General features: G+C 40.1%; 1 protein-coding gene across 8 annotated transcripts in view; it reads left to right on the plus strand.

The window, feature by feature from the left end:
• MARCHF8 (membrane associated ring-CH-type finger 8) overlaps positions 1 to 10,598 on the plus strand; it is a 182,618-nt gene extending 172,020 nt beyond the window's left edge. For 7 of the 8 annotated variants that reach the window (XM_072130870.1, XM_072130869.1, XM_072130871.1 and 4 more), the window contains 4 exons: positions 116 to 937; positions 4,751 to 4,931; positions 5,640 to 5,787; positions 9,506 to 10,598. In XM_072130870.1, coding sequence (XP_071986971.1) covers positions 116 to 937; positions 4,751 to 4,931; positions 5,640 to 5,787; positions 9,506 to 9,813 — 1,459 coding nt within the window. In that variant the 3' untranslated portion in view covers positions 9,814 to 10,598. The remainder of the gene's footprint in view (positions 1 to 115; positions 938 to 4,750; positions 4,932 to 5,639; positions 5,788 to 9,505) is intronic. The other variant, XM_072130874.1, reaches the window with a different exon arrangement.
• Positions 10,599 to 13,810: the final 3,212 nt, after the last annotated feature.

Consider the following 13,810-nt stretch of genomic DNA (forward strand, 5'->3'; position numbering starts at 1 on the left):
TCCAACACATGTTGTCTTTGTATTGTTTCCTCTCATGTTTTATCACAATGAATGTCTTGTCATTCTATTTTCTTTTTATTACTTTCTATGCTTTTTTTCACTGTTCTGCATGCAGTTCCAGTGCTGTATTTTCTGAATGTTGTCATCAAAGTCCATTGCAGTCTGCTGTTGTGTTGAAAAATCCTAATTGGCAGAGTTCTAGGACATCAGGGGCCACGGTAACCATTATTTGTCAAGATGGTTTCTCTACGGAAAATCCAAAATCCTATAGCAGATTTGCGAAACCTTCTAAGGCGAAGTCTGCCCTCCCATTCTCAAAGTCACTCAATGATGTGGACCAAAAAACTGAGGAGTCATCTGGAAACACTGATTTTGTGGAAAGAACTAGCTCAGAAGGGAAGCTACTTTCGTCTGAAGAACACCACTTTTCAAAGAACAAATTTCAGTTTCGAGAAAATGGAGATACATGCACTAATCCGGTTTCTCTGAATACCTGTGATATTGTTCGAGGTCAATCTGATTCTTCCAACCTACTGAAAATCCCGTATCTGGACACTAGTCTTGGATCTGTATGTATTCCTATTCTCGATGATAAGGCAGACAGCGATTCCTCGAAAAGCAAAACCTTGCTCCACTATATATTTTCTTTTTCACCAAGCTCAAGTGTCCATAGTCTGAACAGGTTCCATGATCTTGATGGCTACTCTAGAAGTCTTCATGCCGGTACATCTTCCAGTATGCTTTTGGGAAGCACTGATTTTTGCTCCGATGACATGGGGGATGATGATGTGTTTGAAGACCATGTTGGTGTCAAAGAAGATCCGAAGGAACTAAGGGCTCCGTTATGTTCAGTGGAAGATAGTGACTTTGAATGTCCTTCCCCTCACAAAATAATGCCCCCCGCATCCCCTGTGTCTGCGTCTGGGGATTTATGCAGGTTGGTTTACAAAAGAACCACCCTCCACCTACCTGAAATGTAGTCCCTCAAACTTACATTGAATCATTGACGGCTGTAGTGAGTTAGTCACAGGTCACCTACTGGTGGCGGCTTCAGATATCACAAAAAAGTGGTCAAACTTTTAAACAAGTTTAAAGTTTTATTGCTCAGAATTTGAAAACTAGAATTTAGTAGAGCTCTATTACTAATTATAATAATAATATTTCCATTATATCACTGAATATTTCATTTAAATACATTTTCTCCACATCACAACAATGAAGCTCATAAATGTCCATGGCTGTCAATCATCCAATCTAATTCAGCAGGATTACATTTCTTTAGTTATAGATGGGCTTTTAGATTTTTGGATGCAAAATCTTAGTGCGACCTGAGGAAATATCATTGGGATTTATGATCTGAATATCATGCAGTTGGCAAATTGGATAATATCAAAGACATTTTCTAGGTGGGCCAAGGACAAATGGCCTGCATTCTGCTATCAGACAGAATTCCTATATGATCTTATTTCAGTCTGCTGCTCAATACTCATGCCAACATTACCAATAAATAAGGTAAAGATATTCCGATTATGTTTTCCGAGATCAGTCTTAGATTCCGCTTTATGTGCCTAGTTATATTTAGATTAGAAATAGTTAACCCTCGTTTTGTTATTGTTGCATTAGTATAGTAATATTCTAAAATCAGGACATGAGCAATATCACCAGTAAAACAAGAAAATGCAGGTTAGCCATTCGGGACAATTCACATAGATTAATACTTATGTATTGCTGATGCCGATTCCATGTATATAATTGTAAATAATGGGGAGAGGGGGGTATAGCTCAGTGCATTGTGCGCCAGTGCTTAATGATAACACCAAAGCAGGATCGCACCAGATCTACTAAGATGTCTCGGCCATAGAATTTTGCTAACGCAGGCCATAACTATGCCCTGTGCCGGCACACTCCACGTCCCGGCATATTCCATGCTCATACCAGGCCCGGAAAGATCTTTGCAGATATTATATGTGAAAGGATGGCACCTAAATGATATGTTCTTCATCTGCCATAAACACTTTACTAGTTACAGCTTGCTTACTTTATGTCATCTTCATGCCTACCCACTGTCTATAGACAGCTTTAAAAAATGAAACATAATCTGGCATCAAATATTCTTGTAAAACAAAATTAGACATAAAATAAAAATGTAGATTGTGTTGTAAAATTAAAAAAAAGAAATCTGCTTGTGGTATAACCTGGTAATTATGTGGCTTGGTTGATGCCAGATTAATGGAATTTATTGTAGATTTCATTTGTAAGCATCAAAAAGAATCACAGAAAATACCCTGATTATAATAATAAAAAATATATAAATATATAACATATAGTACAGACGGCTAAATTCCCTGAGGGATTATCAGGAGAATTGGGCTGGAATTGGCAGGGGGCAGGTTAAAATTAGCTTTTTGTTTTCTTTTATACCATGCAGCACCTTAAATATTCCCATTTTGGCAAATAAGTGTTATTGTTTAAATCAGGGGTCCCCAAACTACCGACCTGGCCCCCGATGCTTGCCGCGCCAGCGCCGGGCCCCCGCAGCCTTGACAGTCGGCCAGGTGCCTCCGTCCGTCCAGACAAGAAGCTCCTGCCCGTCACTGTATAGTGCTCGGTGGGGCCTGAAACGGCTGCTCGAGCGCTATTACTGGAGCGATGTGGCCGGAATACAACCCCGGCGCACATCGCTCTTTGAACTTGGATGCGCGGCCGCGCGATGACGTCATCATGCGGCCGCGGACCCTTTCACGCGCTACGAGAGACTTAGGTGAGTACAGGGTTTTTATTTTTTATTAAAAAGGGCAGTAAAATGATTGTGGTGGCCGGAGGCCAATAGTTATGAGGGGCATTATAGGAAATAATTAATTATATGGGGCAGCATAGGAAATAATTAATTATATGGGGCAGCATAGGAAATAATTAATGGTGGGGGGGGGCAGCATAGGAAGTAACTAATGATGGAGGGGCAGTATAGGAAATAATTAATTATATGGGGCAGCAAAGGAAATAATTAATGGTGGGGGGGCAGCATAGGAAATAATTAATGGTGGGGGGGGCAGTATAGGAAATAATTAATTATATGGGGCAGCATAGGAAATAATTAATGGTGGGGGGGGCAGCATAGGAAGTAACTAATGATGGAGGGGCAGTATAGGAAATAATTAATTATATGGGGCAGCAAAGGAAATAATTAATGGTGGGGGGGGCAGCATAGGAAATAATTAATGATGGAGGGGCACTATAGGAAATAATTAATTATATGGGGCAGCATAGGAAATAATTAATGGTGGGGGGGGCAGCATAGGAAATAATTAATGATGGAGGGGCAGTATAGGAAATAATTAATTATATGGGGCAGTATAGGAAATAATTAATTATATGGGGCAGCATAGGAAATAATTAATGGTGGGGGGGGGCAGCATAGGAAATAATTAATGATGGAGGGGCAGTATAGGAAATAATTATATGGGGCAGTATAGGAAATAATTAATTATATGGGGCAATATACGAAATAATTAATTATATGGGGCAGTATAGGAAATAATTAATGATTGGGGGCAGCATAGGAAATAATTAATGGTGAGGGGCAGCATAGGAAATAATTAATGGTGGGGGTTTAGGAAATAATTAATTATGAGGGGCAGTCTAGTAATTAATGGGGGAAGGCATATTCAATAATTAATGGAGAGGGGTCCCAGTATATTTAATAATTAATTGTCCCAATTAATTCATTAATTGGGCCAATATTTAAAATAGTTCACAAGGGGGTGCAGCATATTACCGTAAATAATTAATTGAGGGGGGTGCCAGTGTATTACGGATGCGGTCACATGTACTGATATTTTAGTCCGGCCCTCCAGTGGTCTGAGGGGGACAGTGAACTGCCCCTATGTAAAAAGTTTGGGGATCCCTGGTTTAAATAAAAAAAAATTATACAATTTTCCAATATACTTTTTCGATCAATTTCACATGATTTTCTAGATCTATGCTTGCTGTCATTCTATAGATAGCTTTGTCTATTTCCAGTGACCATAGTTATAACACACAGTTCTGATTATCATATTTTTCGGACTATAAGGTGCACCATCAATAAATGCCTGCTAAACCGTCTGGGTTCATATATAAGGCGCTCCGGATTATAAGGATGAATGACCAGCAGGTGGCAGACCTGTGCACTGTTCAAGGCAGCTGTTGTCTGTAAGTACGGTTCATATATAAGGTGCACTGGACTATAAGGCGCACCTTTGATTTCTGAGAAAATCAAAGGATTTTTTGTGCAGCTTATAGTCCGAAGAATACAGTAATCTCTGTGATGCTAAATAGCTCTACACCTGTGTGACCCTGGACATAATTCTATCCACTGGAAATAAACAATTAAGCGTCATATACAATGACAGCAAGCAGAGATCTTAGAAAACTGCAAGGAATTGATACAGAATTGATTCATAATATAAACAATAACAGAAATTTGCCATAATGGGAATACCCTAATTCAAGTTATAGATAATTATTTAATACAGTTAAGGGGCTTTAGTGGCATCTAAGGTCAGCTGATTGGGTAGTTATGCCTCAGACCCCGCCCCCATTAATCTGCTCCGATCCATATGTTATCCTATAGCCACACTCTGCTTTCTAGTACACCAGCTCATGAAAAGCAAAAACAAAGTAATTTGAGGAGGTCACATATAAAATCAACCAAAATGACAACCGTATAATACGATGATCTCTTACTATTGCCGTCTTGTTTTTTATCCAGGATATGTCACTGTGAAGGCGATGATGAGAGTCCTCTGATAACCCCCTGTCACTGTACAGGAAGCCTTCATTTTGTGCACCAGGCTTGCCTCCAGCAGTGGATCAAGAGCTCAGATACTCGGTGCTGCGAACTTTGCAAGTTTGAGTTCATCATGGAAACCAAATTAAAGCCTTTAAGAAAAGTAAGTGAAACGGATATCTGCCAAGTGTTTTATTTCTGACGGACATATTATTATTATTATTATTATTATTATTATTATTATATTCCACATGTGCCTCTCTCTGGCTGCAGCAGAAACGGCATTACAGGAATTCTACCATCAATATCCATCATGATAAACCAGTATTGCGTTCACATTGCATGTACATTCTGTTTACATCGCAATTTTGTAACATTTTGTTTATGTCAACAGAATATTTAGTGGGATGTGTGTGAACACAGCCTTTAGATCAGAATAGGAAAATCACAGCTCACTACTGTTCATAGTAACTTCTCTAACTTTGCTTGCCGCGGATTGGACAGTATAGTATTGGACAGAGAAGATTAGCATAACACACGCCTCCAGCTCCTCCTCTCTGACAGCGGAGAGGATCAAAATGGTCAGATACTGGGACTGATATCTGTGCAACCATGAGGACTAGACAGAAAATTCAAAGAGCATCTGAATCTGTGTAGTCGCCCCAACAGATTGATAAGCCATATAAGTGAGGTGGTGAAAGGACCTCTTTAAAGGTCATCAGAATTTTTGGTTTCTAATAAATGTTATTGTACTACTGTAATATTTCTTTTTTACATAACTTCTAGGAAATGCTTTCTTATTCATGATATTTATTCAGAGAATTTGCTTCCTTGAAAACCATGTAAAAAAATAATTTTCTGAACATTATAGTGGGAAAAGCTGCAGATGACCTCAAGTGAACGGAGGAAGATCATGTGCTCAGTTACATTCCACATTATCGCAATCACGTGTGTTGTCTGGTCCTTGTATGTTCTCATTGACAGGACTGCAGAGGAGATTAAACTGGGGCAAACCACAGGTAGGTACATTTATTATTGCTCTGATCTACAGGTTTTATTATTATTGTTATTATTATTAGGCATCATAGATGCACTCGCCTTGCACTGGCCCAGTTCACACCTGTGTATGGACCTCCTGTTATTATTGTTTAAGTGATGGAGGATTATAGATATGCTAAAATGTCCATTGGTTTCAATGCAAGTGTGAACTGAACCTGATTGATAGTCTTATTAAAAATAGGATTGTGCTGGCAACAGATCCACCTCAAGGGTTTTCCCACAAAAGACATAAATGGATGATATAAATGTCTGACAAATGTAACCTCCATCTCTAAGATGAAACTGTGTTGCGTCTCCATCCCCACTGACTGTCAGCAATGGTCTGTGTTTTTTAGGTGAACTGTGTAAACTGCATAGGGGTTGTCCACTTTCAGCAAATATTTGATATGGTTTGTATAATGAAAAGTTATCCAATTTTCCAATATACTTTCTCTATCAATTCCTCATGGTTTTCTAGATCTCTGCTTGCTGTCCTGCTATAAAAGCTTCTATTTTTATTTCCTGTGGATAGAAATCTGTCCATGTGATGTGATGGAGGTGCACGAGCCGTTATTATCACACAACTCCTGTTACTCTCTGTGATAATAACGGTTCGTGCACCTGCCTGACCATCACATCAGAGAAACAAAGAAACTTTGTATAGCAGGACAGCAAGCAGAGATCTAGAACATTGTGAGAAATTGTTACAGAAGGTATATTGGAAACTTGTATAACTTTTTCTTACACAACCATATCAAATATTTGCTGAAACTGAACAACCCCTTTAAGTTAAAGGGAACAGTTGAAGGTACCCTGACAGATGAAACTCAATCCATAATCCAAAAAGATTAAACTCTTGTCATAACCTAGTACGGAACTACATAGTCACCACCAATACCACCAACTGGGAGAACCCGTCAGAGCAACTTCCCATTGGTCAACAGTTAGACTTGGTCAGGGGGGACTTTTTCACGAGTATCATTGGATTTTTCATTCTCTTTGTGGAAATGAATCCCATCATCACAAAGGGACATTTACTCATAAATCCATGGACTGGGACTGTGGTAATCTTCTTAAATTTCTGTTATTCATGGCCTCCTTTCTTCTAAAAGTAACTTTTCAAATTATGATGTGTATAAAGGGTACTCGCGTTGTTTGTACTGTAGCTTCACAGGTTGTTACACTGTCTCCCCCAGCACCTCTCTTTGCCTCTATCTGATGTAATCCCACAGCAGCAGAGAAACTTTCAGCACAGAGTGTGTGGGGGGGGTGCTCCTGCACAGTGTAACAACCTGTGTAGCTACAGCAAGAGGCGCTCTTGTAACACCGCCAGGAGACCTCACGGCTCATTAGCATAATTTTAAAAGTTGATTTGGTAGAAAGTAGGCTATGGATAACAAAATATATGAAGATTACCACAGTCTGGATCTACGGGTGACTGTTCCTGGTTTATCATGCTTGAAATATTCCAAAAACTTTAGTAAAGACTGAGTTAAGATTGACAGATCCCCCATGACACCAGGGCCATACATACTATATCCACTGAATTTGCACACCTCTGACCTATTGCGATTTACATTAACCAGAAAAGTGAATAGGAGGAAGACAATTGTTATCCAAGTGATTTCTATCCGCTATATGTCCATCTATGCTGAAGACTTAAACCTGAGCATTGTAAGGACTGATATCTATCGCTGCGTTTATCCTTAGATTTAAGACGCTTCTGTTGTGGAACACGCAGCGCACATTCCTCAGCGTCTTTGTGCTTGGCTCCCCAGCATTATAGGTTTGGAGATGATATAAAAACTCTATTATACGGCTGTAAGCCCAGATAAGGGAGGATAATGACAGCACACAATACACACAGATAAGGCTCGCTGTGCATCCCGCTGTCACTCCTGGAGCCGCACTCCATCTTTTCATGGAGATAAGTCTGTTGACGTCTCTATGACAAATTATTTCAAGCTGCCATAAAGCGTGCGGAGACCCCTCTACAGACAACGCCGAAAATAAATCTATGCCTTGGGGCCTCAGTTCTTGCTGGGGGGAGAGGGGGGTGTTGGGAGAGTACAAAGAAAAGAAGAAAAAAATCTAAGTAGAACATGGAAACCCAGAAACAGCTGCTCCTTCACTTAGGGACAAGGATACTTTACCTTAAAAGACGCATCTCTCCCGAACCTGTGCCCCATCACTCACAGTACTGTATCTGTCTCCCTTCCTAAAACAATAGCCCCTCACACAATGTCGTCCGGCCTTCTAAAAGTGCCACAGCATCCTAGAGGATAGAATAGGCCTGTACAGTAACCAAAATATCTCCAAACCCTACTTTTACCAATGAGGGGGACTATAACACATCTTCTCGGGGTTCTAGTAGGTTTTTTAAAGGGCTGAGAAGAAGAGTTTTACCAATTTGGGGGGGGGGGGGGGGTCCTATAACCCCTCTTCCCGGCCCCTAAAGAGCCTACAGGAACACCGAGAAGATGAGGTATTGTCCCCCTCATCGGTAAAAGTAGGATTTGGAGATATTTTGGTTACTGTCCATATCATCAAATATGTAATAAAATGATTCAGAATTAGTTTTTTCACATTTCCCTTGTAGATTAATCAGAAATAAGATGCTGGCGGAGTGGAATGACTAATATTTTGTCATGCACTCGTGGCTATTTTTGTCTGTTTTTAATGACAGTAACCTTTTCTATAAAATGTTCAAAATTATTTTTAATCTGCTTCCTAATCGGTTTGTTGGAGTCTGAAAGACTTGGTTCAGATTTTCGTACTTCATTACAAAAATGAAATAGTTCTCGATGACCGACACCTGGACCGGAGTGACATTTCTCTCTTTAAGACCACAATTGTGTAATATGGAGACAATGAAAAACTATGCCCCGCAGGAGTTCTACTATACATCATGATTGCAGCAACAGAGTTATAAACATATTACAATGGGGCGCTCAGGCTACATCACCGAACGCCTTGGATTTTAATTTATTCACTTCCCTCATTGCACTAGCAGTCCTGCCCCTCCCAGTGCTTGGAGAAGCAGGAGCTCTAGTGCAACTGTTAGGGTAGGATATAAGATAAGATATCCTCTCTTAGTGTGCGTTGGCCTCGTGTTTCTAATTATTAAATTATTGCATGTGTGCACGGTCGCAAGGAAATGAATCAGACCACTGCTGATGCAAGACATGCTCATGCTAATGCCCGGGGCAAATCAGCACTGTGCAAGTTTATTTGGTTTCACAAGTCTATATAGAAAAGCAAGAGAAAAGCAGAAAAAGAGGAGGATACAAATCGTAACATATCAGGTTCCCAGGTCATGTAGTCTCTTGATTGGAGAGTTTCCCTGCTGTCGCACATTGATGTCACCATAGTGGGTTCCTCAAAGCTTTTTAGGTGCGGTCTAAGATCTCGCCGCCATCTTGAGTTCATTGTTTCTGTAACAGTATATTTTGGGAAAATAAGGAAGTAGAAATGACAGGATTTGATCTATCAGCTAGGTTTACCTTAACACAACAGGGAAGGGGAGGGCTTAATGAATTAAAATATGAGGCCCTCTTTTTATAACTCTATTGTGCTCCAATCACGGCCTATATAATTGTAACTGAACTTATTAGTAGGACCCATCTACCATCTGTTAGCAGGTAATGTTGTACTGTGTCACATGCATGAATACTCACCATCTCTTTTCCTTTTCATCAGGTATCTTGGAGTGGCCATTTTGGACTAAATTAGTGGTGGTAGCCATTGGCTTCACTGGTGGACTATTGTTTATGTACGTGCAATGCAAAGTCTACGTCCAGCTATGGAAGAGACTAAAGGCTTACAACAGAGTCATCTACGTGCAGAACTGTCCCGAGACTTGTAAAAAGAAAACATTTGAGAAAACAACTATAATAATTGAGCCAAATCTGGAGAGCAAAGAAGCCCTCGGCATCCACCACTCAGACACAAACTCTTCTTACTACACAGAACCGGAAGACTGCGGAGCAGCCATCCTCCAAGTGTAAAGGCTGGATTCTCGGTGGACTCGTTTTCAGGAGATGACCATTTACCGACTGCGGGCAGCAGTAGATTTAATGTCCTGAAATGTTCTTCTGGTTTTGTCCGTTGCGTCTTTATGAGTAAGGTCTATACTTCTCATAGAAAAACAAATGAGATGACCTACATCTTCAGGAGCTCGATCAACGAGAGGAAAATTCTAGACCTTGTAAAAGATGATGGCAATTTTTTTTTTTTATTATTATGTACAAACTACTGGCTTCTCTTGTGGTAAAGTGAGTGTATGAGGTTGACAGTCGGACGCAGAAGGACAGACGGGACATCCTTAGCACATCCACTGCTCTTACTGCCAATGACATCTTTTTTTGGCTCTGGCTTTTTAGAATCCGCTTTACTGAACAGTCACAAGAGCATCGAGCACTTTTTTTGTGTAAAAAAAACAAAAAAACTGTTTTGTAAGATCTTTATTGACTTCGGAAATGATTTCATTACAAAACAGAGAATGTGCTCTGTCATTTCTCGTATAATTAACGTGCAACCTCTTGCCTTACGTAATGTATATACAAAGAAAAACCTTTTCTTCACAACTTTATCATTTTACACATGATGATAACAAATTTTTGCCTTGTTATTTCAGGAAAATGCATCTGTAAGTAGTCGGGGAATTAACATTTTTTTCTACCACATGTATTCAAGACCTTTTTTACCAATGAAAATGCACAAAGTTGGTAGATCTTTGAATTTCTTGTGTAATATTGAATAAAAATGTAGAACTTTTATTACGTTAAAAGTTTATTTTACTGACCGAGTTTTTATTGTTAACTGTAGAGCATCCTATAAATAATTAAATGGGGGATTTCTCATACATTTCTGAGGTAAATCTGTTCTAGTTGTCCATGGAAACCAATGAGAGCTCAGCTTTAATTTTATAAACAGCTAAAGGCCGAGCTCTGATTGGTTGCCATGTTTGGTGGTTGCAGGGGTAGTGTCATTTCAGAAACTCCGGTCTTTGTTTCTAAAGCATCTAGAAACCAGTTATGAAATTGGTGGGAAATGGATCTTAATCTGTAGCTTGCATTTCCAATTTTGATTTACCGACATGTATCTCCCTTCAGTAGCTCACAAAGCCTTTAAGGACATCTACCATCTGGATGAAAGACTGTATGCAAATAAGCCTGGGGGGCTCCAGTTACCATTAACACCTATGGAGCCTGGAGACCCTCAGGCTCATTTGCATACCGTCCATTATCCTGGTGGTAGATGCCCTTTTAAGGCTGATCTGATCGACTAGATCGTTATAACAGAAAAAGCTTGTTTCTAGGTACTATAGAACAGACAATAGGGGCTTCTAAAGGGACACTAGCCCTTTCCACTAAACATGGCTCATCTCATGTGAATGAGAATCACGTAAAAGGAATTCTTAAAAGGACATTTTATACCCTATACACTACCCAGCATGGGGCGTTCCTGCGCACTCGCTAAAGCCTGCAAACTTTTAGTGCTGAATGTTTTTATGTTTTTATGCAAAAGAATGCCATGCGGGGTCTGGCAGAGTTTTGCCCGATGTCGCAGCCACCCGACATATACATTCAGGTCTAAACCACTTGATGTATTGGTTGTGGTGGGTGGGGCCATTATTCTACGCTGCACAGCTATGACAAATATTCCCCAGTATTTCACTCTGCTAAACTGCTCAGGTGCTGGGGAGATCATTCTAAACTTTCTTTATGTCCAAAGGATTTCTCAGGTTCGCCACCTCCTGGATCATGACACACGTAAAAGCAGTACCAACATGTGTATTGATAAGCCACATGTTGGCTGCAGGTGTATGAAGAGGCAGCAAACACCGGTGTTAACCCTTTGTTCGCGTGGGTGCTGCCATGTTGGCTTACAGTCATGGCCATAAGTTTTGAGAATGACACAAATATTATATTTTCATATGATCTGTTGCCCTCTGGTTTGTCAGATGTTTTTATCACATACAGAAATACAAGTGCAATCATATTATGAGTAACAAAAGCTTTTATTGACAGTTAGAATGAGTTACTGCAGCAAGTCAATATTTGCAGTGTTGCCCCTTCTTCTCCAGGACCTCTGCAATTCTCCCTGGCAGCTCTCAATCAACTTCTGGACCAAATCCTGACTGATAGCCGTCCATTCTTGCACAATCAATGCTTCCATTTTGTCACAATTTGTTGGTTTTTGTTTGTCCACCCGTCTCTTGATGACTGACCACAAGTTCTCAATGGGATTAAGATCTGGGGAGTTTCCAGGCCATGGACCCAAAATCTCTATGTTTTGTTCCCTGAGCCATTTAGTTATCTCCTCTGCTTTATGGCAAGGTGCTCCATCATGCTGGAAAAGGCATTGTTGATCACCAAACTGCTCTTGGACGGTTGGGAGACGTTGCTCTTGGAGGACATTCTGGTCCCATTCTTTATTCATGGATGTGTTTTTAGGCAAGTCGGTGAGAGAGCCGATTCCCTTGAGCTGAGAAGCTACCCCACACATGAATGGTTGCAGGATGCCTTACAGGTGGCAGGAGACAAGACTGGTGGTATCACTCACCTTGTCTTCTCCGAACAAGCTGTTTTCCAGATGTTCCAAACAATTGGAAAGAGGATTCACCAGAGAAAATGACTTTACCCCAGTCCTCAGCAGTCCAATCCCTGTACCTTTTGCAGAATATCAGTCTGTCCCTCATGTTTTTTCTGTAGAGAAGTGACTTCTTTGCTGCCCTCCTTGACACCAGGCCTTGCTCCAAGAGTCTCCACCTCACAGTGCGTGCAGATGCACTCACACCTACCTGCTGCCATTCCTGAGCAAGTTCTGCACTGATCCTGAAGCTGAAACAGTTTTAAGAGACGGTCCTGGTGCTTGGTGGTCCTTCTTGGGCACCTTGGAGCCTTTTTGGCAGCAATGGAACCTCTCTCCTTGAATTACTTGATGATGTGATAGATTGTTGACTGAGGTGCAATCTTTCTAGCTGTGATACTCTTCCCTGTTAGGCCAGTTTTGTGCAGTGCAATGATGACAGCACATGTTTCTTTAGAGATAACCATGGTTAACAGAAGAGAAACAATGATGCCAAGCACCAGCCTCCTTTTAAAGTGTCCAATGGTGTGATTCCTACTTAATCATGACAGATTGATCTCCAGCCCTGTCCTCATCAACCCCCACACCTGTGTTACTGAAGCAATCACTGAAACTATGTTAGCTGCTCCTTTTAAGGCAGGCCTACAATGAAGTTGATTTGTTTTGGGGGAAAAAGTTCATTTTCTAGGCAAATATTGACTTTGCAATTAATTGCTATTAAGCTGATCTTCTTTATAATATTCTGGAGTATATGCAAATTGCCATGATAAAACCTGATGCAGTAGACTTTGTAAAAATTAACATTTGTATCATTCCCAAAACATAATGCTAAGACTGTACATCGTCTCTCCCTGTGACAGCTTCAACGAGTGACAAGACCCAAGGCGGTATGTTTTCTGGACCTTTGTTACAATGTAGGAGCAGACAACCAAGGGTTGAAAAAGTAAAGTGAAAGAAATAAAATTAAAAAATTCAAATCACTGCCCTTTCCGTAGAACTAATATAAAAATAAACAAAAATCATAATCATGCTGGGTATCGCCACATCCAAAAATGTCCAATCAACATATAATAACGTTTATTATCGCCGTTTAACCCCTTAGCGGAACATAGTGCCCAAAGTAAAAAATACCACTTTTATGTCATTATGCAAAATATAAAAAATGTAATAAAAAGTGATCAAAAGGCCGTACAGTCCCCAAAATGTTAGCATTGAAAACATTATCTTGTCTCGCAAAAAATGACACTGCAAGCTGAAATATGAAAGAGTTATTAGCGCCAGAAGATGGCAAAATTAATTTTACAGAAGGTTTTAATTTTTGTAAATGTATGAAAACATTATAAAAACTACCAAAATAATAATAATTCTTTATTTATATGGCGCACACATATTACGCAGCACTGCACAGAG

Source organism: Engystomops pustulosus, chromosome 11 (genome assembly GCF_040894005.1).
Source record: "Engystomops pustulosus chromosome 11, aEngPut4.maternal, whole genome shotgun sequence".
NCBI lineage: Eukaryota > Metazoa > Chordata > Amphibia > Anura > Leptodactylidae > Engystomops > Engystomops pustulosus.